This window comes from Cavia porcellus, unplaced genomic scaffold (assembly GCF_034190915.1).
Source record: "Cavia porcellus strain 051 isolate PalLab524CR breed Dunkin Hartley unplaced genomic scaffold, mCavPor4.1 scaffold_32, whole genome shotgun sequence".
NCBI lineage: Eukaryota > Metazoa > Chordata > Mammalia > Rodentia > Caviidae > Cavia > Cavia porcellus.
Window position 1 is genome coordinate 40,689,021 of NW_026947515.1, and position 23,754 is coordinate 40,712,774.

At 39.9% G+C, this 23,754-nt stretch overlaps 1 protein-coding gene across 2 annotated transcripts in view; it reads left to right on the forward strand.

The window, feature by feature from the left end:
- Positions 1–23,754, forward strand: part of Dnah9 (dynein axonemal heavy chain 9) — a 365,933-nt gene that overhangs the window by 14,599 nt on the left and 327,580 nt on the right. For both annotated transcript variants that reach the window (XM_063242417.1, XM_063242418.1), the window contains exons 5-8: positions 9,589–9,800; positions 11,366–11,599; positions 19,250–19,417; positions 21,488–21,604. In XM_063242417.1, the coding sequence (XP_063098487.1) occupies positions 9,589–9,800; positions 11,366–11,599; positions 19,250–19,417; positions 21,488–21,604 (731 nt within the window). The remainder of the gene's footprint in view (positions 1–9,588; positions 9,801–11,365; positions 11,600–19,249; positions 19,418–21,487; positions 21,605–23,754) is intronic.

The following is a 23,754-nucleotide window of genomic DNA, read 5'->3' on the forward strand; positions in this document are numbered from 1 at the left end:
GGGATTAATGAAAGAGAGGGAGACAACATGAAGGATGTCAGGAGGATATTTAGAGAAGTAATAGCTGAAAATTTCCCAAGCATGAGATCAGAAACTGACATCAGGATCAGTGAAGCATATAGAACTCCAAACAGTCATAACCAAAATAAAACTACACCCAGACATATAATAGTCACCATCCCAGAAATCCAACACAAGAATAGATTATTAAAAGCTGTCAGAGAGAAAAGACAAATCACTTATAAAGGAAAACCTATCAGAATCACAGCAGACTTCTCAGCACAAACGATAAAGTCAAGAAGAGCATGGAGTGAAGTATTCCAGATCCTAAAGCAAAATGATTTCCAACCAAGACTGATATATCCTGCAAAACTATCATTCAAAATAGATGGTGCAATACGATACTTCCATGACAAAGAACAGCTGAAGAACTTCATGAACACCAAACCAACCCTGCAAAAAATATTGAAAGACAGTTTAGATACACAAAGGAAAAAACCACTAAGCAAAGCAAATAATTAAACAGAACCGAAAGATAAAGATACAACAGCAGAGAGATAACATTCCTACAATTAACCAGCATTTAACAGTAATAACCATTAATGTAAATGGTCTCAATGCACCAATCAAAAGAAACAGACTAGCAGAATGGATCAAGAAACAAAATCCAACCATATGCTGTTTACAGGAAACCCATCTAACCCAGAAAGATACTCACAGACTGAAAGTCAAAGGATGGAAAACAATTCTTCATGCAGCAGGAATCCAAAAAAAGGCAGGAGTAGCCATTCTGTTTGCAGACAACGTGAACTTTAAACCAACAATGACCATAAAGGACAAAGAAGGTCACTACATACTCGTAAGGGGAAAACTCCAAGAGGAAGAGATAACTATCTTAAATATATATGCACCAAACTCCAGAGCACCCAGTTATATAAAACAATTATTAACAGAAATGAAAACTCAAATTATCAGTAACACAATTGTAACAGGAGACCTTAATACACCACTGACACCAAGGGACAGATCAACCAGACAGAAAATGAGCAAAGAAATAACAGAACTGAATCACACCTGTGAACAAATGGGTTTGATAGACATATACAGAATGTTCCACCCAACAACATCAGAATACACATTCTTCTCAGCAGTACATGGATCATTTTCTAAAATAGACCATATATTAGCTCACAGAACATGTTTAAGCAAATGCAAAAGAGTTGAAATCATCCCTTGCATATTATCGGATCATAGCGCTCTGAAATTAGAAATTAATGACAAAGGATACTGCAAAAATTCCGCAAACACATGGAAACTAAATAACACACTCTTGAGTAATCAGTGGGTCACAGAAGAAATTAAAGAAGAAATTAAACAATACCTAAAAGAAAATGAAAATGCAGATACAACTTACCGGAATCTGTGGGATGCAATGAAAGCCGTTCTGAGAGGAAAATTTATTGCACTGAGTTCCCACATCAGGAAAACAGAACGAATACAAATAAATAACTTGATGCTACACCTCAAACAGCTAGAAAAAGAAGAGCAAGTCAAGCCCAAAGCCAAAAGAAGAGAGGAAATTATAAAAATCAGAGCAGAGATCAATGCAATAGAGACTAAGAAAACAATCCAAAGAATCAACGAATCAAAGAGTTGGTTCTTTGAAAGAATAAATAAAATCGATAAGCCCCTAGCCAACCTTATTAAAAAAAGGAAAGAAAAAGCTCAAATTCATGCAATAAGAAATGAAAAAGGAGAAATCACTACAGACCCAATAGAAATACAGAGGATCATCAACACCTATTTCGAAAACCTCTACTCTCAAAAGTTTGATAACACAGAAGAAATAGACAGATTCTTAGAAGCATATGAAGTACCAAAGCTAGATCAAGAGGATATAAAACTGTTGAATAACCCAATCTCTGCTAATGAAATTGAGAATGTAATTGGGTCCTTGCCCACCAAGAAGAGCCCAGGCCCAGATGGATTCACTGCAGAATTCTACAAGAAATATAAAGAAGACCTAATGCCGACACTCCTCAAACTATTCAATGAAATTGAAAGGGAAGCAATCCTTCCTAAGTCATTCCTGGAAGCAAATATTACTCTAGTACCAAAGCCTGAGAAAGACCCAACTATAAAAGAGAACTATAGACCGATCTCCCTAATGAACACAGATGCAAAAATCCTCAATAAAATATTGGCAAATAGGATCCAGCAAATCATCAAGAAGATTATACACCATGACCAAGTGGGATTCATCCCACGAATGCAAGGATGGTTCAACATACGCAAATCAATAAATGTAATCCACCATATCAATAAAGCCAAAAATAAGAATCACATGATCATCTCTATAGATGCAGAAAAAGCCTTCGATAAGGTCCAACACTTATTCATGATAAGAACTTTACAGAAAATTGGAATAAATGGTCTATACCTCAATATAATAAAGGCCATTTATGACAAACCAACAGCCAGCATCATACTAAATGGCCAAAAATTGAAAGCCTTTACTTTAAAATCGGGTACAAGACAAGGATGTCCTTTATCACCACTCCTATTTAATATAGTACTGGAAGTACTAGCCAGAGCAATTAGGCAAGAAAGAGAAATAAAAGGGGTAAAGATAGGAAAAGAAGAAGTTAAATTATCATTGTTTGCAGATGACATGATACTCTACATAGAAGACCCCCTAAACTCCATTGAAATACTCTTAGATACAATAAATAAATTCAGTAATGTGGCTGGATACAAAATCAATACTCAGAAATCAATAGCATTCCTATACACGAACAACAAAATTACAGAGAGGGAAATAAGAGAAACTGGACTATTCACATTAGCAAGCAAAAAAATGAAATATTTAGGAATTACTCTTACAAAAGAAGTGAAAGACTTATACAGTGAAAATTATAATACACTGAAAAAGGAAATTGAAGATGATCTCAGAAAATGGAAAGACATCCCTTGCTCATGGATAGGAAGAACAAACATTGTGAAAATGGCCATTCTCCCAAAACTGTTATACAGATTCAATGCAATCCCAATAGAAATACCATCAACATACCTTATAGATCTAGAGAAATCACTCCTAAATTTCATCTGGAACCAGAAGAGACCTAGAATCGCAAAGGCAATTCTAAGCAGCAAAGACAAAGCAGGAGGCATCACAATCCCTGACTTGAAGTTATACTACAAAGCAACAGTAGTAAAATCAACATGGTATTGGAATCAAAACAGAGCTGAAGATCAGTGGAATAGATTAGAAGATACAACCACAACTACGAACACACTCAACCACCTTATTTTTGATAAAGGAGCCAAGCAGGTTCACTGGAAGAACAACAGTCTCTTTAATAAATGGTGCTGGAAAAACTGGCTCTCCATTTGCCGAAAACTAAAGCTAGACCCATGTCTATCACCATGTACTAAATTAAAATCTAAATGGGTCAAAGATCTGAATATTAAAACAGAAACACTAAATCTATTGGAAGACAAAATAGGTAGAAACCTTGGAGACATAGGAGTAGGTAAAGAATTCATGAACAGGACTCAAACTGCACGGGAAATACTTCCCAGAATCAATAACTGGGACCACTTCTTATTAAAAAGTTTCTGCATGTCAAAAGAAATCTCCAGCATAGTGAAAAGAAAACCCACAAACTGGGAAAAGATTTTAGTGAACTCTCTCTCAGACAAGGGCCTCTTGTCTAAAACATATAAAGAATTAAAGAAACTCAGACCTCCGAAATTCAAAGATCCAATCCAAAAATGGGCATCTGAGATGAATATGCAATTCTCAGATGAAGAAATGCAAATGGCAAATAAATACATGAAAAAATGCTCATCATCATTGGTCATTAGAGAAATGCAAATTAAAACCACACTGAGATACCATCTCACTCCTGAAAGAATGGCCAGGATCAAGAAAACCGACAACAAATGCTGGAGAGGCTGTGGGGAAAAAGGAACTCTCCTGCACTGCTGGTGGGAGTGTAGACTGGTACAGCCTTTGTGGAGATCTGTCTGGAGATTTCTCAAAAAGTTGGGACTGGAAATCCCATTTATTCCAGCTATTCCACTTCTAGGCATATTCCCAGAAGAACTGAAAGCATCATACCACAGTGATATATGTGCACCTATGTTTATAGCAGCACAATTTGTAATCGCCAGATCTTGGAAACAACCCAAGTGCCCATCAACTGAGGAATGGATAAAAAAGTTGTGGTATTTCTATACAATGGAGTATTATTCAGCTATAAAGAAGGATCACATTGAGATATTTATCAATAAATGGGTGCAGCTTGAGACCATACTCATAAGTGAAATAAATCAATCTCGCATGTGTGAATACCGAATAGTTTCCCTAATGTAAGTAATGATTCAAATATATAAAAATATGTGGTAATCATGATTCCCCATTAGGTGGCCTTGAAGCCTTATAAAGTTTTCACTCATTAATTAGAAAGTCTTTATTCCGGGCTTCTTGATATGAAAATATTTGAAGCTAGAGTATATGAAGTTTTACCCAAATATTTCAAGGAAAAAGACACTATGGTAACTACTATTAAGTCAGGTTATAAGGTGGTGAAGTACTAGGTTATTGAAACAGTCATGCTGTGACCTCTATTGTTATATTGTTATGTCCTGTTTTATCTCAATCTCCCCCTTATTGTTTCAAAAAAAATTATTTAGTCATTTCTTATGTTTGTCTTAATTAAAGAAAAAATTCAAAAAAATTAGGATATATAAATAGTAACTCTTTTCGATTTCCTATTAACTTGTTTTGAAGTCCTGTAGTACTCCCACGATCTTGTTTTGACTGATTAGACTCTGTTCCATTCTATATGATAGTATCAAGTTTGAAGACATAGGCAACTACTTTGAAGACAATAAGATTCACTAAGATACCCATTCTGGTTTGACTATTGTCTTCTTTGGAAGTCCTGTAATGTTTACAATGCCTAAGTTTTATTGGTCTTGTTCTCTACTGTTTTGTCCAACTTTATAATATCTAATAAGATAGACAATTCTTTTTAAGGAAACAAGGGACAACGTTGATAACCATTGTTGATAAACTTGTACTCTGTTCTACACCATGTGCTATGTCTATCCTTGGTATTGTCTGACAGCTTTGTTTTGCCATATTTGACTGTATTCTTCCCCCCCCCCCAAAGAAAGTAATAAGCACTAAGGAGTAATAAAATCCAAGATGTGTAAATTTTGTTGTAAAAAAGAGAGGGAAAAAAAAAAAAGAAAAAGAGCTCTAACGGATATAACAGCAAGTGTGTTTGGGGGTGTTAAATAGCTGACTTTATCAATGTTTTTGGAACATTGAACACAGCTGTTTGCAGTCTCCCTGTTTGAATGTCCACCTTGTGTTCTTTGATACTGTGATTTGAGGAACTGTTTTCAAGAAAATAGTGTGTAATCTACTAGCAGGTAATTTCTTACTGTTATGGTTTTTTGTTTTGTTTTGTTTTGTTTTGTTTTGTAGTTCTGTATTGCGTGTACCCTTACGCCGCTTTGGTTTGTTTTGTGTTTTTCTCTTTTTCCTCTTAAATAAAAAAAAAAAAAAAAAAAAAAAAAAAGAGAGAGATACTGTAAAGTATCCTCGGAGAATCATTCCCAGATGATACGTCAACTCAGAGACAAGTGCCCCCCAAATGGAATGGGTACCAGGGTTTATATGAGAGATGATGGTGAGAAACACGTGGACAAGGATTTTGTAAAATGTCTTCAAGTGTGGTTCTGCTTTGGGCAAATGATACCAGTTTTCTGCTTTCATTAGTAACTTAAAGTCTTCATTTTATATGTAGTCACCCCTCTATATCCACAAGTTCTGCATCCATGGATTCAACCAACTTTGGGTTGAAAATACTTTTAAATTAGTTTTGAAAAATTAAAATTTGTGTTTTGTTAAACATGAACAGACTTTATTCTTGTCATTATTCCCTAAGCAACACAGTAAAACAACTATTGGATAACATTTATATTACATTAGGTTATTATCATTAATCTAGAGATGATTTCAAGTATACAGGGGGACATGTGTAGATTATATGTAGTTACTACGCTTTTGTATAAGGGACTCCAGCCTCCTCAGATTTTGATATTTGCACATGGATACCAAGAGCCAACTTCAATGTTATGTGGGGAGCCAGTTTGGAGAAAAATATCAAGGAAGAAATATTATGAGTTATTTATATGTGTATGAAATATCAAGATGGAGAGATGCAAATGCCTGAAATTTGAAACTCTGAAATAGAGAACTACATATAAAGAAGTTAGTTATTTAATGTCCCACATGGTTTTCAGATTAGTGGATTAAGAAGCTGATTGTTTATATAGATTAATACTTATGAAAGCAAACCAGCTTCAAAAAGTTCTTTCCAATAAGGTATACCCTGGCAGTGAGATATCTTTATAATAGTGCCAAATAAACACTACTTGTAGTAGTAGAAACCCTTTAAGTGTGCAATTCGATTCTGATGATGGAAATAAAGAAAATTTGATTAAAGACGTGAGGAAGAGACTTGGTCAGAAATTTTGGCAGCCTCTATCTACTACGAGTAAGAAGATTTCAAAGGCTGTTTACTGACTTGGCCATTTCTAATTTAATTTCAGAGCATCTGGTTTTCTCTATCCTAAATAGATATACTACATACGTTATTCTTATTAGTTATGAGCAGGGCAATTCCTTGACTCAGTGAAGCACTGAACAGAGAGGAGAAGAAATATGTCTGAATGAGTGAGCATGAATTGGAAAACAGTGAAAAACAAGGAAATTTAAAGAGAGGAAGGAAGGCTGGGCGTGGTGGCACGTGCCTATAATCCCAGTACTCGGGAGGCCGAGGCAGGAGGAGTGTTGTGAGTTCCAGACCCGCCTGGGTTACAAAGTGAGTTCAAGGCTAGCCTGTACTGCATAGCAAGACCCTGTCTTTAAAAAAGTAAGTAAATAAAAATGAAAAGCTGAAGAAAATGAATGGGAACGAGATTGTAAGTATAGTTGAACGCATGATAAAACATCTTGGAAAACAGAAAGAAACTGTGCTCTTAGGAAGAGAGAACAGAGCAATAAAGACTTATTAGGGAGTTCTCATCCCTGACTACTAGAGGTTGGTGGTTGGCATAGTACAACCTGGTCTCTAGCTTCATTAGTCCATCTGTGTTACTGTTACAGACTACCTGAAGATGGGTAATTTAAAAAGCACAGAAATTCATTTCTCACTCCTTTGGAGGCTGGAAAGACCAGGTCAAACATTCAGAAGGTTCTGAAGGGAAAAAGCACCATGGGAGGGTGAGATGAAAGGGCCAGCTAGCGGAACACTGCAGGGAGCCTCTGTTACACCACCTGAGTCCCTTTCACCAGAGAGCAACCTTCATGGCTTGGGTACCTCTTGAAGACTCCACCACCCAGTACCATCACAATAACAGTGAAGTTTCACACCTGAACTTCAGAGGGCACACAGATCAGAGCACCAGACAGGTGTGTTTCTAGGTGATATGCAAAGGGAGGAAGAAGTCAACTTGGCCAAGTTTCCCATGGCTCCTGGAACACAACAAATGTGTGCAAATCTTTTCAGTCATGTCTTCCCTATTCTCCCAAGCAACACTCAGTTAAGTCAGATTGATAGTTTGTAAGCACTGGAATCTCACCCTATAAAAATTAGCAATTCTGCAGTGAAAGGCATTCACCCCTGAAGAGCCTGCTGGTAAAGATTACCAGCAAACTACTGGGTTATCTCTATGCAACTGACTGTGCTTACATTTTCATCTGGTCCTTTATGTCCAAGGGACACATTTGTGTATTCAACCAACTAACAATAGAAAATATTCTTTTTAAAAAAACAACAATAAAACAATAAAAATCACTACAAATTTAGAAATAATTGGTGCCAGGTATAATGGTACATTCCTATAATCCCAGCTACTCATGAGGCTAAGGCAGAAGAATCAAAAGTACAAGACCAGCCAGGGCAAGTTAGTGAGACCCTGTGTGTCTGTCTGTCTGTCTGTCTAAATTAGCCTTCTGGGGCAAGGTGATTGCACCTTCCTTGGACTAGAAACTCCTGTGTTCCCTCAAATACTAATGCTCCTAAAAGTGTGATTATTTGTATGAATAAAAAAATGGTTTTTAAAGCATCAAAACAGGTATCATAGAGCATTCCTTTAGCACGATGGCCCAGGCCTTTCTCGTTCACTCCACAGCAGCCAGAGCATGTGCTTATTACACTGACTGTTGGACTTGGAAATTCCCCACCCCAACCCAGTGGTTCTGACACCATCACTGCCTGCACTCCTCCTTGAGACTACAGCTCTAATCAATTCACCATGATGTTTGACCTTCACACACACTTCCTACAAAGCCATGTAAAACATGCACCTTAACATTCTCCTGCTCTCCTGAGCCTCATGGTCTTGAAGTCAGGGGCCCAAAATAACAAACGTGGAGTAACCTTCACTTTTCTTGGCTGGACAGGACTAGTCTGTTCACAGGATGAGCCTAGGCAAGTTAAGAAAATCTGTCTCACAAAGCTCTATAAGAGATGGGGTGTATATGCCCAGCGGGTAGAGTAGTTCCTGGCATATGGGGAATGAGAGTAAATATGAGACATTCCGAGTTTCCTTTAGGAGAAATGCAGTGCCTCATTCACATGGTATAAGACCATCTGCTCTCACATGATACGGGTCGATCATTTGCCCGAGAAAGAGCCACTGTACAAATGCTCTGTTCCAGTTCTGTTCACCCAATGGGCTTTCACACTTTCTCTAAGTCGTTAGGGAGCTATCAGAACTCAGTACTGCTGGTTTCTGCTTTTTCCTCTTGATTACTAAGGTGAGTTTGTTAAAGTCCTTCTTGTGCCTTGGCTATGTTCAAAGGAGAGGACAGGTAGTTTTCCTGGCTTTGAAAATTACCCAGAGCTTTGCTCTCCTCATTCTGTGCGAGCTCTTTATTATCTGTGACTTATTTTATATAAAACCCCAATGATATTTTTTATTAACACATATTTAAGAGTCTGCCACTTATCAGACACCTGCAGTGGTCCAATACTGATGTTCTCCCTTCACAAATATCCTTAAAATTACCTACTCATCAGCCCATTTGTGAGGCTTAGAGGTGTTCACTATGTCAAATGTATATGTTTAACATGTAACTGCTAAGTGTCTGCACCGACATTTGCAGGTAGATCTTTCTGATTCTAAAACTGGTCCCCAGGCCTCGATTTGCTACTATATTGAATGCATCTGTACTAAAGTAATCAGCAAGTATTTATCAAAGGCAGGGTTTACCATATACATAAGTATCAGAATAGATCTGGGTCAGCCAGGAAGAACTCCACATAGAGCGATGCCAGAAACAACGCTTCAGACCATTATTCTACTTGTTCAGAGGTCTCTAGATTTCCATATTTCTGCATAAGAGCCAGAATGTTTTCTGGAACCAGAGTCCTTTCTGCTTTCTCAGAGCAGGAAGGACCTGCAGTTGTTCCCTTGCAGATTCTCCACTCCCCGGGTACTAGGGCTCCACCAGGTAGAAGGTGTCTCAAGCAGGGACTAGTGACCAGCTCCATTTCTTTCCAGCTCTGAGAGAGGCTCAAGACATCTACTCGCACCTGTTACCGCTCCAAGGCCACCTGGAGGCCCTGGAAAGTGTGGAGTTTCCCAAGGTGAAGCCCCGGCTACAGCCCCTGCTCCATGTGGTCTGCCTGATTTGGGTTACATGCAAGGGTTACCGCTGTCCCGGGAGGCTCACAGTGCTGCTCCAGGAGATATGCAACCTCCTCATCCAGCAGGTGAGCCTCTCTGGTCATCCCAGCCACCTCTCTGGGGACTGGTTGACCCATGAAAGAGTGAAGTAGTCTGCTATTTTCCTAGGCTTGGAAATAATTATGCTCCAAACGTTCTTCACTCTTCAATTATTGTACTCTCACAAGCCAATAATTCACCAAGAGGTTTTCAGTAATATTAGAAAACCAGAGGGCTAGATCTTTCCCCTCTATCTAAGCCAGTGGGGTGGGCTAAAAAGGGTAAGTCAGAATTCCAATCTCCTTCATATTCCGTACAACCACTTTCATGATTAGTAGAGTTGGCTGCAAAACCTGGTAATTAAGAATATAGCTTTGCAGTCAGGCAAACCTTGGCTTCTCCACTTGTGAGCTGTGTGTTTGGGAGCAAGTCATTTACCTGCCTTCTCTGCAATGAGGCAAAAAAGAGGACCTATCTCAGAGGAGTGCTGGGTGCCTGTAATGTGTGTGCCCTGAACATAGTAAGAACTCAAACCCTGTGAAGTCATTGCGTGCTTCTCTTTGTAAGGTCCATTTAACACCAACCAGTCTAAACCTCAAGGAGTGTATCTGTAAATACAGCTGAACGCCTAAAAAGCCTTGTTTGATCTCCCTTTCCAAATTGGCCTCTTAAGGAGCTGCAACTCAGAAAACAATGAACAGCTCTTAGTTACTAACATCCACGAAGCCCATTAAGGCGGCAAGATACGATCTCTGTCGATTATCAAATGAACCTTATAAGATGGATCGGAAGGGTTTATTATTATAATTTATTTTTATTATTATCTCTTACTTGAAGGCGCAAGCTAAGTCTCAGGAGGCTGCCTGCCTCACCCAAGGGTACCTACACTAAGTCCTGAAACTGTGTTGTTTCACTCAGATCAGGTTTTAGGGATCATTCTGTGTTTATCACACGGGACTGTTTTGATTGAATAGTATAAAAGAATTCAACTAAAAGTAGCATCTGTAGTAGTCCAAAGGAAAGCTTACTGACTTTCGTACCTTAGAAGTCAAAAGTAATTCTGACTTGCAATAAATGGGGCCAAAAGTGATGTCAGCGGGACCCTCAGCCCAGTTCTGCTGCCAATCCATGCAGCAATGAGGGCGACTGTCCATGAGTTCCGTCTTCCTAGCTCTGTCTCCTCGATTCCCAGGTTCAGTTTTCTCGGCGACAGAAAGAATTACGCCTCAAAGAATTTTTGCATGTAAATAATTTCATCTGTACAGGCTAATACATCGCAGAGCAACACCTGGGAATGAGAACCTACCGTAGGCCCCACAGCACCAAGAAAGTCCCCTTGTGTCTCCTTGCCTCTGCTTGGTCACTTGCCTGATCACAGAGACTGGTGCAACTCTCTGTGACTGTAGGGTCACAAAGACAATTTGTCTTAAACCCTGTCCCAATCTGCCTGTGGAAATGAGGGTAAGGTCAGCTCTTTCCTGTGCTGAACTTGTGAAAAATATTTCTTGGGTAATTACTGGAGTCCAAGGTCATAGCAACAAAGTTAAGCGATGTGCTGCCCCTGCAGGCAGGCCCAGTGACATTCCCAGTGACATCAGTCTCTGTGTTCCAGGCTTCTAACTATCTCAGCCCAGAACATCTTTTGAGAAGTGAGACAGAAGAAAGTCAGAGAAAACTGAAGGTGGCTTTGGATACCTTGAGCTTCTTCAAGCAGGTGTTTCAGGACAGAAGGGAAAATCTCCATAGTTACTTCAAAGAGAGTGAGGAAGTCAAGGAATGGGATTTCCAGTCTTCTCTGGTCTTCGTGCGACTGGAGGTCTTCCTGGGCCGACTATGTATGGTAGAGGTGAGTGTGTTCCTTCAGGTCCCGGGCCTGTGCAGGACTTAAATCGAGGGTCCCCAGGTGTGCACTAGGAGAATGAGAAGCACGACTTGTTAGTCAACCATCCACTGGATAGCAGAACCCAAAACAAATGCTCCATAAATAGCCATTGTTTGGATTGATCATCACACAGTGCTGCCACTGTTAGAAGAGCAGGAAATTCTGATCATAGACCCACTTAATGAAAATATCAGTCAGCTAATTCAAATGTTTTTCAAATTGCCTGTGGTCTCTGAACCTTTTGCTCACTTCCTACAGTAAATGTAATTAGTATGTACTGTGAGCAGGTGCTAGTAAAAATTAAAAATCTTAGAGAAAATAAAATTGAGTTAAATTTATAAAACAAATAGACTTAACTAGAAAGCCCAGAATGCAAAGTGAAAATGAGAAGATCTGGGTGCAGCTGGCCAGTCCCACAAACAAGCTGCTTTAAACTTCTCTAACCCCCATTCTCCAAGTGATACCCCAAACTACAAAACTAGTGAATCCCTTTGCAAGGGAAACAACTTTTGCATGGTGCTAGTTTTTGCTTGATTATTTAGTGTAAGTACTATGATGTGAAGAGATAAAACTTTCTCTTTTGATCTTCAGAATTTAGCATGGTTACCGTCTTGCAGTTATGGGTTTGTTGATGTAACGTTAAGGGAAGGTAATAGGCACTGTATAATAACATATGCTTAAAACTGATTTTAAAAATTCAAGGTCAACTTCAAAGCAATAGCCAAATAATAGAGTAAGCATTAGAGTCATGTTTTCAACTATGATTAGCTGAGATTCTGGAGCGAATGGAATTGTGTTGGGAAAAAACTGTGATGACAACACTCAACCGTGAGTTGATGAGGGCCCAAGGAATCTGAGACTGAACCTCAGTTCAGAAAGCACAGATCCCAGGGAGCTGGCTGCAGACCCTGAGCAAGGGCCCAGCATGCAAAGGTGACTGAAGCGTGACGCTTCCTGACCTCTGTGTCCAGACCTTGAGAGAACAGAGAAAGATGAATGGAGGAGACCCGGGGCTGGGGTTTACCGAATCAATGAACTTTCCTGAGGTGTTCTGAGTGCCACAAACAAGTGACATTTGTGGGTTATTTGGAGTGAAAGAGAAGGCTCTGTGACCCATCAGGACTTTGAAAAAAAAAAAAGCCAAAAACAAAAGGAAATCAGTTCTGAAACGGGAATAGGAATTCACCAGGACAAATAAGACAGGGAAGGGCATAAAGGCAGAAAATGTATGCAAGAAAGCCAGAAGCCAGATCTTATAAAAGGTGCATCTTAAATCCTTCCCTGGATCATGGAGAGTGTGAATAATTGATACCTAGCTTCATCCCGCACGCTTCCTCTTCTCATGGCTGCCTCCAGCTGGCTCACGACACGCAGCCCCCTGCCTCCCTCGCCCTCTACTCCTGATTCCTTTCATCTCTGCATCAAGTCCTCTGCAGTTGTGCAGCCCAGGTGATGGACACGGCAGCTGTCGCCTGCCCCTGGCCCGGGCTGACCACAGAGGGACACTTTTCTCTGTCACTCTGCAGCAGTCCCATCCACAGTCCTGCAGCCTTGAGAAAGACCCTGAAGGTGGCATCTGAGTGGAGTCCTGGGCCCTGTGTGCACAGGCTAATGATGGGACTTTGCATATAGACAGCTATTCTAACATTAGGGCACCCAGTCTCCAGGGTGTGTTCAGTAACCATGAGCAGAGATGAGCAGAGTCTCCCTGGAGTCATTACCCTCGCAATCTTTTTCACTCAGACTGCCTTTTCTTTTTGAATCAAGAACTCAGATGCATAAAAAAACAGTTGTCCCAGCTTAATTAGAGGGGAGCTTGAATGCTGTCATGCTATCTTATCTCTGCCTTCTTTCCTCTGATGTTTTCAGGCCCTGTGGTCTGGTTTACTTCTGTGCTGGGGGATAGCACTCCACCATTTGTTATTTTTTTTTTCCTCATGGACTCACCCCCCTTGCCCTGTGCTACCTTCCCCCCTCAGCTCAATGCAGTGGGACAGGGAACTATCGATCCTCTCCTGACATATTTCATGTACCCTTTGGTTAGCATTCTGTGTATCTCTGTGATCGATGCCTGTTTGAAATGGGATTAATCTGCCTGTCTCCAGCAAGCATTAGCATGAACTTTGCCTTCTTCATCCTCTATTCTAATATAGTGTAAGAGCACCAAGGAGATGGTAGCTATAATTAATAGTTACAGGAAGCCAAGTGAGTAAAAATGGTATCAGTATCTTCAGCCCTCTGCAGGCTGGTGCCAAGGGCTTAAACTGTGCAGGGCTGGTTTTTAACGTCCACAGTTTTTCCAGATATCTTTCCTGACTTGCTCTGACTTTTATTCTTGCTTTTGTGGCACGAGAGCATATTGTTCAGGTTCACTCTTCTCTTCCAGGTGTTTGCTAAATTAAATAAAGGGAGGGTGCAGTGGGAGGATGCTGCTTTCCAAGGAGGAGGCCAGTTGCAGGGGACTTTTCAGTCCATCCACAGTAGGTGGAGTAACTGCATCCTCGGGTGCCACCAGCCTCTCCATCCTTGTTCTCACGACTGTGACAGAGCTCCTTTCTTAGCTGATCCTTGGGAAGAAGAAAAAGAATGGAAAAAAAAATTCAAGAATCCAGTTCACGCCAGAACCCGTATCCTTTCAATTATCATGAGTTAGGGACCAAATATAAGCACAATTAAATCTGTTCCGTAATTAGCTTGCCCGTAGTGTCGTGGCTCGGGGAAGCGTAGCTGTGCTGTCAGGGCCATGTGGTCTACTCATCAGACTTCGATATTTTCTAGGGAGTTGGGAGGGTCTATTTTCTTCTCTACTTTCCCATTTTGAGGGTCTCAAACTAGCTTTATGGTTTTATTTCATCCTTTCACATTCTATCCTATCTTTGTACACCGATTTTTACTCTATGATTTCTAAGTCTTTTCCCCTAAATTGATCACTCCGCTAAAATTATGATTCCTGTTCCACGAAAAGGTCTTATTTAATTTTAGGGCTTGCTATGGAAACTCAAAAAGTACACAAAAAACTTTTGCAAGTTGAGCAAACATTCAAAAAAAATTGAAGAAAAGGAGTCACTTGACTGCTTCTGTCTTTGTTCACTCATCTTCTGTTTCTATCAGATGATCCAGTGCACACGCACACACCTGCACACACACACAGAGTTCATCTCTGCTCTATAATATTGTAGATTCTGCAGATCCCCTGTTTATATTTCTGCCTGGGGCCTCTTTCCTGCAAACAATGCTGTAAGTAAGCAGCTTGGGGAAAATTGGTGTTTCCTTCATTATCAAATGGCTGTAAAGCTGTGTGTGATTCACTTGGAGACAGAATGATTTCCTGCTGAGGTTTTATGCAAAGTGATTAGCAGCGAGATAGGTAATAAGCTGACCTAATATACCCCGCATTTCCTTTTGCTCTTTCTACCGTTTCAAGCCGCTCCTGAGCCTCCTTTCATTCCCAGCCTAATTGGGCCAGCTTTTCTTTCAGCCTGCCTTGAACACGTGGTCACATATGAGACCATTAGCTGCATAAGGTTGGTGGCAGTTGAAAGGTAAACAGTCTTTTTCCAAATGACCTTTTGAGATTTTCATCCGAGTGTCTGCTTTGTGCTTTCCCGTAATGAATTCTGAAGACGTTTCTTTTTAGATGGGTGGCGTGACCTCTCCTCCAAGCACAGGATTGCTGTTGGTGGAGCCGGGCAGTATTTCTGATTCTAATTCTTCACCTCCAAGGCCAAAGCACACATTGAACCCTCCCCTGTACCTCCTCCTGAGCACCACCATTAAATGTTACACTGTTTTTCACAATAGGACCCCTTCAATCCAGTAAGCCACCAGGGAACCTCTACCCTGTCTGTCTCCAAAGGAGCCCCAGAATGTCCCCTTTCTAAGCCAGTGTGTTTGTAATACATTACAACCTTACCCAAGCACATCAAGATGATCGTAATTAGTTAGAAACAACTAATGTACTGACGTGCTACAAAGCCACTTTCTATGCAACTGGATAACCGGTGGCAGATTAAATATTATTGTTCCCATTTACAGGTTAGGGAAGCGAGCCTGAGGAAAGCTAACATGAGCTCTCTGTACGCCCCATCGTAAAAGCCTCGGAGTAGTAAACTGGTTGGCAGAATCAGGAATATCTTAACTTGGGATTTTCTAGCACTAAATCCTAGTTCAAATCTGCCTCTTCTCATCCATTCATTGACGATCATTTTATACTCAAAATTTGGAGCATCACAGTTTCCCCTTTTGACCCTTTCAGCATGGAGAAGCCTTGCTTTCTAAATCTCTATAGTTTTCCTTGTCTTGGCCAGCTGCTCTATAGCAGCCATGTGTCTACACACGCTACAGCTAAGTCAAAGCACAAGGAGCTGGCACACAGCTCATTCAATCAGCAGGGCATCCTCGGGGTGTTTACAGTCTACTGGGGAAAGATAAGCAAAAAAGTAAACAAATACTGTAACATAGAATTAAATAATATCCTAGGAAGTGGGAGGAGCTTGTGATAAGAATTTAAGGAAAGCCCTGAAACCATGGATTGAGCCACAGATGAAGCCATATGTTTCCTAAATTAGATAAAACAATGTAAATATCCATTGTTTTCAGTAACTAAACTTTGTCCAAAAATCCAATGATTGAATACTTGCCTGTCAGGCTGATGAAAAACCTTTCAAAAGCCACCCAGGAACGTGCTGTAAATATTCTTGAGAAATAAAATAGCATAACTAAATTATAATCGCATTTTCTGATGTAATCAAACATATCAGAAAGCGTCAGTCTTTTAAAATGGTAAACGTACATTGCCTAAAAATTGAAATTGACATCCACACAATTGTGATGAATGAATACCAAGGTATCTTCCGGAGCACAAATATTTTTCTCCTATAAAAAAGATTATAACTAAGTACCTTATGAAGGGATTTGAATTACTGTGGAAGTCAATTTCATTTAAATAAAATTCATTTCTGTTTTCTTCCCAGAATATAAAGTCGAATGTACATTTTTGCAAGCATTTTGTGAGAATTATTTCAGTTATACAAATTTATGGGGAACAGTGCGATAATTTGATCTACAGAGTGTAATGATCAAATTCAGAGCAAATATTTCCTCCTTAACTTTTTAGGAAGTTTTTATTAAAAGGCAACCATTTTACGTGTTTATGGGCTGCAGTGTGACAGTTCAATACATTACATAATATGTACTGATCAAATTAGTATAATTAATGTTTTCATGTCCTTATCAGTTGGTGTTTAGAGCCTTCATGTTCTTCTAGTTGTTCATAAATTATATAATAGGTTACTGGGAACTACAGTCACCACATTGTGTGCTACAGAAGGGTAGAACATATTCTCACTAGTTATCTAACCTCCCAATTCCTCAGCTTCTGAGTATCATTATTACACATTCTGATCCAGTCTTGTAACATTCTCACAGGAAAATATGCTGTATTTGTCTAACATCTGAATTATTTCACTCAATGTAATATCTAGTTCCACCTATTCTGTTACAAATTACAGTTTATCTTCCTTCGTTTATTTCATATTTTCTTTATCCATTCACCCACTGATGGGCATCTATGTCAGCCCCATATTTTAGCTACTGCGAATATTACAGCCACAAACATGGACATGCAGGGTCTCTTTGATATACTCATATCAAAGCATACTCCAAATACTCCTTTGGGTCCATATCCAGAAATGAGATAGCTACGTCCTATAGTAGGTCTGCCTTTTGTTTCTTGGCAGAGTCCCCTTCTGTTCTCCATAATGGGCGTAATTATGTTTCCCCCAATAGTGTATGAGAGTTCCCTTTCTCCACATCTTTACCAGCATTTGTTATTTTTTGTCTGTTCTGTGGTGGTCATTCTAATGAGTGAAACAACATCTCACTGTGATTTTGCCTTGTTTTTCCCTGATGGCAAATAACGGTGGACCTTTCTGAAATAAATTTATAGGCCACTTGAGTTTCTTCTTTCAAAAGGTATCCGTTTGTATCATTTCTCCAATTTTTAATTGGGTTATTTTGGTTTTTTCTTACTGAGTTTTTAAGTTCCTTATATATTTTGATAGTAACCTTTTGTCAGATGAATAGTTTTCAAATACAATTTCAAATTTCAATTTCTGCCTTTCTAGAAGTTTCCTTTTCAGTCTGTCATTTGTTTTGCTAAGCAGAAATTTCTTACTTTGGTATTATCCCATTGGTCTCTTTGTGCTTTTGTTTCCTGTGATTTTTAGGTACGGTCTTATAAAAAAAAGTTGTCCATGATGTCTGGAACTGTTTCTCTGTTTTCCTCTAGTGTGTTTAAGCAGCACCTAGTCAGAGCCCTCGGTCTGGTATATATATTCATCTTTCCAGGCATCTTCTGTCCTCACCAGCCATCCCCACTGCCAACCATGCCCTAACTTAGCTGAGCAGAAAGGAGACTGTTGAATGGTTTCCTAAGTTTATGTGATAATCTACTGCTAAACTAGGGGAAAGTCAGCCATGTCACCCACATCTAATGTCCTTGTAACCACTGTTGGGATTTATGTCCCAGAGAAAGGAAAAAAATGCACATCTTTGTGCTAGTCTGATGGGCCACCAGGCAGTGACCACTGGCAATTTCTAAGTGATTTCAGGACTGGGTGTAACACTGTACCTTCTCCTCACCCTTCCAATGTCTTCAGTGTAGAAGATCTCATTCTCAGGGTCCATACACAATATTGCCAAAATGATCCAAATATACTCTTCACCTTTGCTTTTCTGTACATACACTGCAATGCTTGGCAGGAAGCATATCTTGATTTGGAGGTTTTATGCTTTTAGACAGGTACTCACAGGGGAGAAATCCAACCTGTCCTTTTAGACATGCTCAGGAAGTGGCTTCCAGGTGTGTGGGAGAGAGTCCTCCCCAAGGCTTCTGGGTTGTGTCATTCACCTGTCGTTTAATCCTGAGTACAGCTGGGCTGCTACCATACCAATAACAGTAACAGTATTGCATATGCAGCACTGGGTTAAATCCTGCATTAGCTTAGCTCTGACAACCACACCATGAAGTTTAGTACAAATAAGGAAACACAGGCACTAAGATGGTAAGTGACTGGCCTCTGTCCCCTAGCTGGCAACATGGTGCACCAGGGAGAGATGCTCAGCAGACTTTTGTCCTTGGTAGATGGCACTGCTAAGAAGGGTAGTGTTACCTTCTGGTTAGACAATCAAGCCCCAAGGGTCTGATTTCTTACCCACATCTAAACAACTGTCATTCAGCACCTAAATAACATGGCCCACTAAATAAAAGTCAGTAGCAAAGCCACCAATCGTATAAATGATTTTATTATTACAGTTTATACTTCATTTTAGGACACTAGGAGGAACTGAAGCATACATTTCATAGTTGTTTATTCATTTATTTATCTTGGTATCTGTGGATCTTATTTATCCACATTTCCTCTTTGCTTTGTTATTGAATTTAACCAAGCGTTATTTTTACCAATCCAATCTAATAATAAGGTTACAAAACTAATCAGGCGTCACATTTTCCTAAGCAACCACCACCCACGTATGATTTCTAACTCTCCCCATCCACGGTTGTTGTGATGATGGTTATTATCACTTTAACGCTTTTGTGAATTGTCCCCATAGGATCTGCTGAAGACGGCCGTGGATTTCCACAAACTGGAGAAGCTTGAGTTTAGTGGCATCAGGGGGAACTCTCTGAGTCAGCAGGTGCACCAAATGTACGAAGAATTCCAAGAGATGTACAAGGTCTTCTCTGAGTGCTCCTATGACTGCTTGGATCCCCAGAGCAGGGTAGGGCTAAATTAAGAGCCTTGTTCTTTCCCAGATGCCGCTAGCCTGTAAGTCTAGAGGTTTCCATTCATATTTGTCTGCATTTCCTTTGCCTCTACGGTCCCAGTGATTTTTATTTATCAATTATTATTTGTGTCAGGGGAAATCTTTTATTATTCCTATATCATTAGAAAGACTCTACTTAATCTTTATAATAAGCAAAAATCAGAAAATGTTTCTCCCAACTATTACCTGTCCCAGATAAGGTTATCTGAGATCAGAGATGCTGAGATGGGCATGAGATGTTAAAGGGACCTGGGACCACATACGGCTTCAAAACTTTAAGCTAAGTAAAGTATGCCAGTTATAAAAAGACAAATGCTAACTGGTTGCATTTATATATGGACTCTAAAATAGTTGAATCAGAATGCAGGAGTAGACAAGGACCAAAGGGAGACAGATATGGGAGCTGTGGATCAAACGGTACACAGCCTCAGTTATGCAAAACGAAGCTGTGGAGATCTAATGTACAACACAGTGAAGATATTTAACAATACTGTGTTGTGTATTTGAAATTTTTCAAGAACGTAAACATTAAGGATACTGCTCTACCCCAAACACACACACACTCAGAGTAGAAAATGGTACCTAAGGGAGATGACGGATGTGTTAATCAACTCACAGTGTATGCATTTATCAGAACCTCAAATTCTACGCCTCAAACATATATAACTTTCATCTGCCAAATACACTTCAATAAAATTAAAAAAGGAAGTTTCAAGCTTTGAGCAGAGGTTGCTAAGTGGAAGCCAGGCACACATAGACAGAAGATTACTCATGGTCAGGGAAGGAAAGTTAAACCTCCTTAACGTGAGGAAAAGCCAGTTTCCAGGATTGGAATAAAAAGCCTACATCTCACCTGTAGCCTTCAAAAGCCAAGACGTGTAGGGAACATAGGCACAGGGGAAAAAAAAAAAAACCCAGAGCTAGGGCCAGTATAGAAACAGGGAGTGAAATTTCCCCCAAAGAAAGACAGAATTATGGGAGAAGACGTTTTAAGAGAACAGAAAGAAATGAGAAAGAAATTATGCAGGAATCTGTGCTGAACATCTCCAGATATCCAGGAGAATCTTAGTTGACCAGATTCAGAGATGTACCACTTTCTAAACGTTCTATGATTCAAAAATAAAAAAAGGTACACTACAAGGCAGGATACATGCAATGGGTTGCAACCATATAATAGAATAAAACAAAATCCCATACACAATATAGGGGGGAAATATAAAGAAACAAATCACAGTGTCAATGTAGTTATGTTTGAGAGGTAGAACTGTACTGTGTTTTGCCACTTTTTAAAAATAAAAATATACATTAGTATTGTGGAAACAGTGATCATAAATAATAATTGCACAAATCAGAATTTTCAGTTGAAATTTCTTTAAAAATTGCTGCATTCTAAGAAAAGAAACACACTCAGAGATAAGTTAAAATACAATATTTGGGATATAGATGTAGTAACAAAATTCATTGTTTATCTTAAATTCAAACTTAACTGGGTGCTCTGTGTTTTTATTCACGACACTTAGCAACCTGAGGAACAATGGTTAGTTACTCTCTTAGCCAATGAAGGTGTATTGAGAGGAAATAGTACATATTTACTTAATTTGCTTACTTTCCTTCTCCTGGTGAGATGACTTCAGTGACATTGAAGAGAACAGGGTTTTGATGAAAGGGAGCAAGCCCAGTAGTAAGTAATGCTGGAATAGCCCACTGCTAGGCTGTTGCCTCTAGGGATAACCTGAGCTGACACTGAAGCAAAAAGGCCTTCCAGAAGTGGAAGACAGAGCCACAGAAAGGGGAGTGAAAGGAGACCAGCTTCACATTTCCCTTTGTCACCTTCCCTGGCATCTTTAGGCAAAAATGCTGCGGTAGCCGAGTAGCTTCCTACATGGATAAACGCTAAGTCACACCGTGGTGAATTTCAGAGAATTAAAAAAAAATCTTCGGTATGATTGATTCAAATGTAGACCATCCTGGGATTGGCTTTCAGAAAATCGTATTTTCTTCAAGTGTAACGTGGTGTCTCCTCAGGGATTTGAAAACGACGTTGCTGACTTTAACCAGAAAGTAGGCGATCTTGACCGAAGATTGGGAACCATCTTTAGTCAAGCTTTTGGGGATGCACCTGACCTGGAGCATGCATTTAAGGTTTGTACAAGCAGGGAGCAGCCTCCTGTGTTGAATGCCTCCCCGACGCTTATCAGAGAATGGTAGTGATACCTTCTGACTGTTTCATTCCTGTAGATATTATTCTTCTCTACCCGGTAAAGAGGGATAAAGATGAAGGAAAACTTTTTTTGAAAAAAGATTCTCCTGCAGTGCTCTTTTGGGGTGCTACACCTTTATCAGTAAGATAACTTTTGAAAGTAAGTGTGTCTGCTGCGGGCTATATCTCGACCCTGTGGCTCTGCAATACCATGGCTGTTTAAACACAGCTGCTAGCTGGATTCGAACTGGAGCAAACCAATTACCACGACTCAGACTTTGGATCTGCTCCCCACCTTGTATGTTGGAGGCTTGATCCCAGCTCATGTTGTCGTCAGGAGCTGGTGGAACCTTTAAGAAGCAGAGCCTCATGGGAGGAAGTGAACACTGGGCCTGCCCTTGAGAGGGCTGTTGGGACCCCTGCTCTTCTTCTTCTGTCTTTGTTTCTTGGCTGCCATGCTTTGCTTTACAGTTAGCTTCCTTCCATGGTGTTCTTGAAGCCTCTGAAGTCATGAAAAATGCTAAACCTTGCCTCCTTTTAAGTTTATTTGATCAGGTATTTTTGTCACAGTCACGAGACACCAAGTACCACACTGGTTAGTGAACTGCAGGATTCAGGCATTAGTAAGCAGAATAAGGCTGATGCTTTCACCATGTCTTACTTAGATCAAGGGACACAAAAAGGAGGACTAGGAGGGTAAGACATGGATGAGGGCATAAATCACTGCGCAGCCGAGAATGCACAGTTGTGGGACTTGAAGGCTTGGTAAAGCGCGTCTTCTGCAATCTTCTGTAAAGTCTGAGGTTGTTTATTCTAAAATGCCTCGAGGAGTATATTCAGGAGGAAATTACAAGAAGGCAAATAGCAAATGTTGGTTTAATAGAGGGAAGAGATTTCTGTCAAAGCTGTTCAGGATGGAAAGGGCTTCCTTGATAAGACGTTAAATTTCTAATCACTAAATATGACCAAACAGATACTGGGTGACTTGTGGAACAATTATGAAAAATCTTAAACCCTGAATCAATCAATTTATGGTACTTTTAGAATATTAAGTAACCCTAATGTGCCTGGTTTCATTAGCCATTAAGTGTGTGTGTGTGTGTGTGTGTGTGTGTGTGTGTGTGTGTGTGTAACTTTTAATGAACACCTCGTGTTCCCTAGTCTACCTAATAAAACATCTAATAATCCTTTTCAAGCCTTTCAACTAATATCAAGAAAAAGTCTTACGTGTGTCTCTAAAATGATTCTGTATGCCATTAACTGTCATGACTAACTGGGACTCTACCAGAGAGATGGAGAATCTGTAACTCTATTCCTGCATCGGGAATGTCTAGCCCACCCTTGGTATGAATTCCTTTGCACCTGGATTTCCAGAAGTCTTCAGCAGGTGCCTTCCATCTGTTCTTAAGTTTCTCCATCCTTTTTTTTTTTTTTTTGTCTTTTTCCTTTTTATCGGTACTGGGGATCAAACTCACGACTGCCTGCTTACAAGGCAGGTGCTTATGCCGCTGAGCTAAATCCCCAGCCCCTGAGTTTCTCCATCTTTGAAATCGTATATCTCTGCTATATGTTACAGTCTCATGGAAACTTCACCTGTCCAAGAAGATGTTTGAAGCAGCCTTACAACCTCTTTGCATGGTTCCCACCATGAAAGCATCCACATTTATGCCAAGTATATCTTCCTGGGCTCTAGAAATTCTAATCCTAGAAATTTTTATGGAGGAATAGCTCAGTGGGCCGAAGAAGAGAGGGCTTATTCCAAATTGGTACCTGGTCTCTGAAGGAGCTCCTGTTGTCTCTAGAATCTCAAAGATGTCTCATAAAGGCAAATACTTTCTCTTCTGTTCTCAAGTCTCCAATAGCTTATGGGAACTGTAGGCAAACTCCAGTCCCTTCTGCCTGCTATGTTTTTCTCCTTTAGCCATCTCTCAACAAGAAACTGAAATCCTTCATTCTTCCTTCAACAAAGACAGTAGTTTCAATGAATATAAATTAATGCAAATAAATACTTTCTCAGATTCATGGACTAGAGGTTGTTTAAAGGAGTTACCCAAACCTAGATACCCATTACTGCTGTAAGATCGTCCTAGCA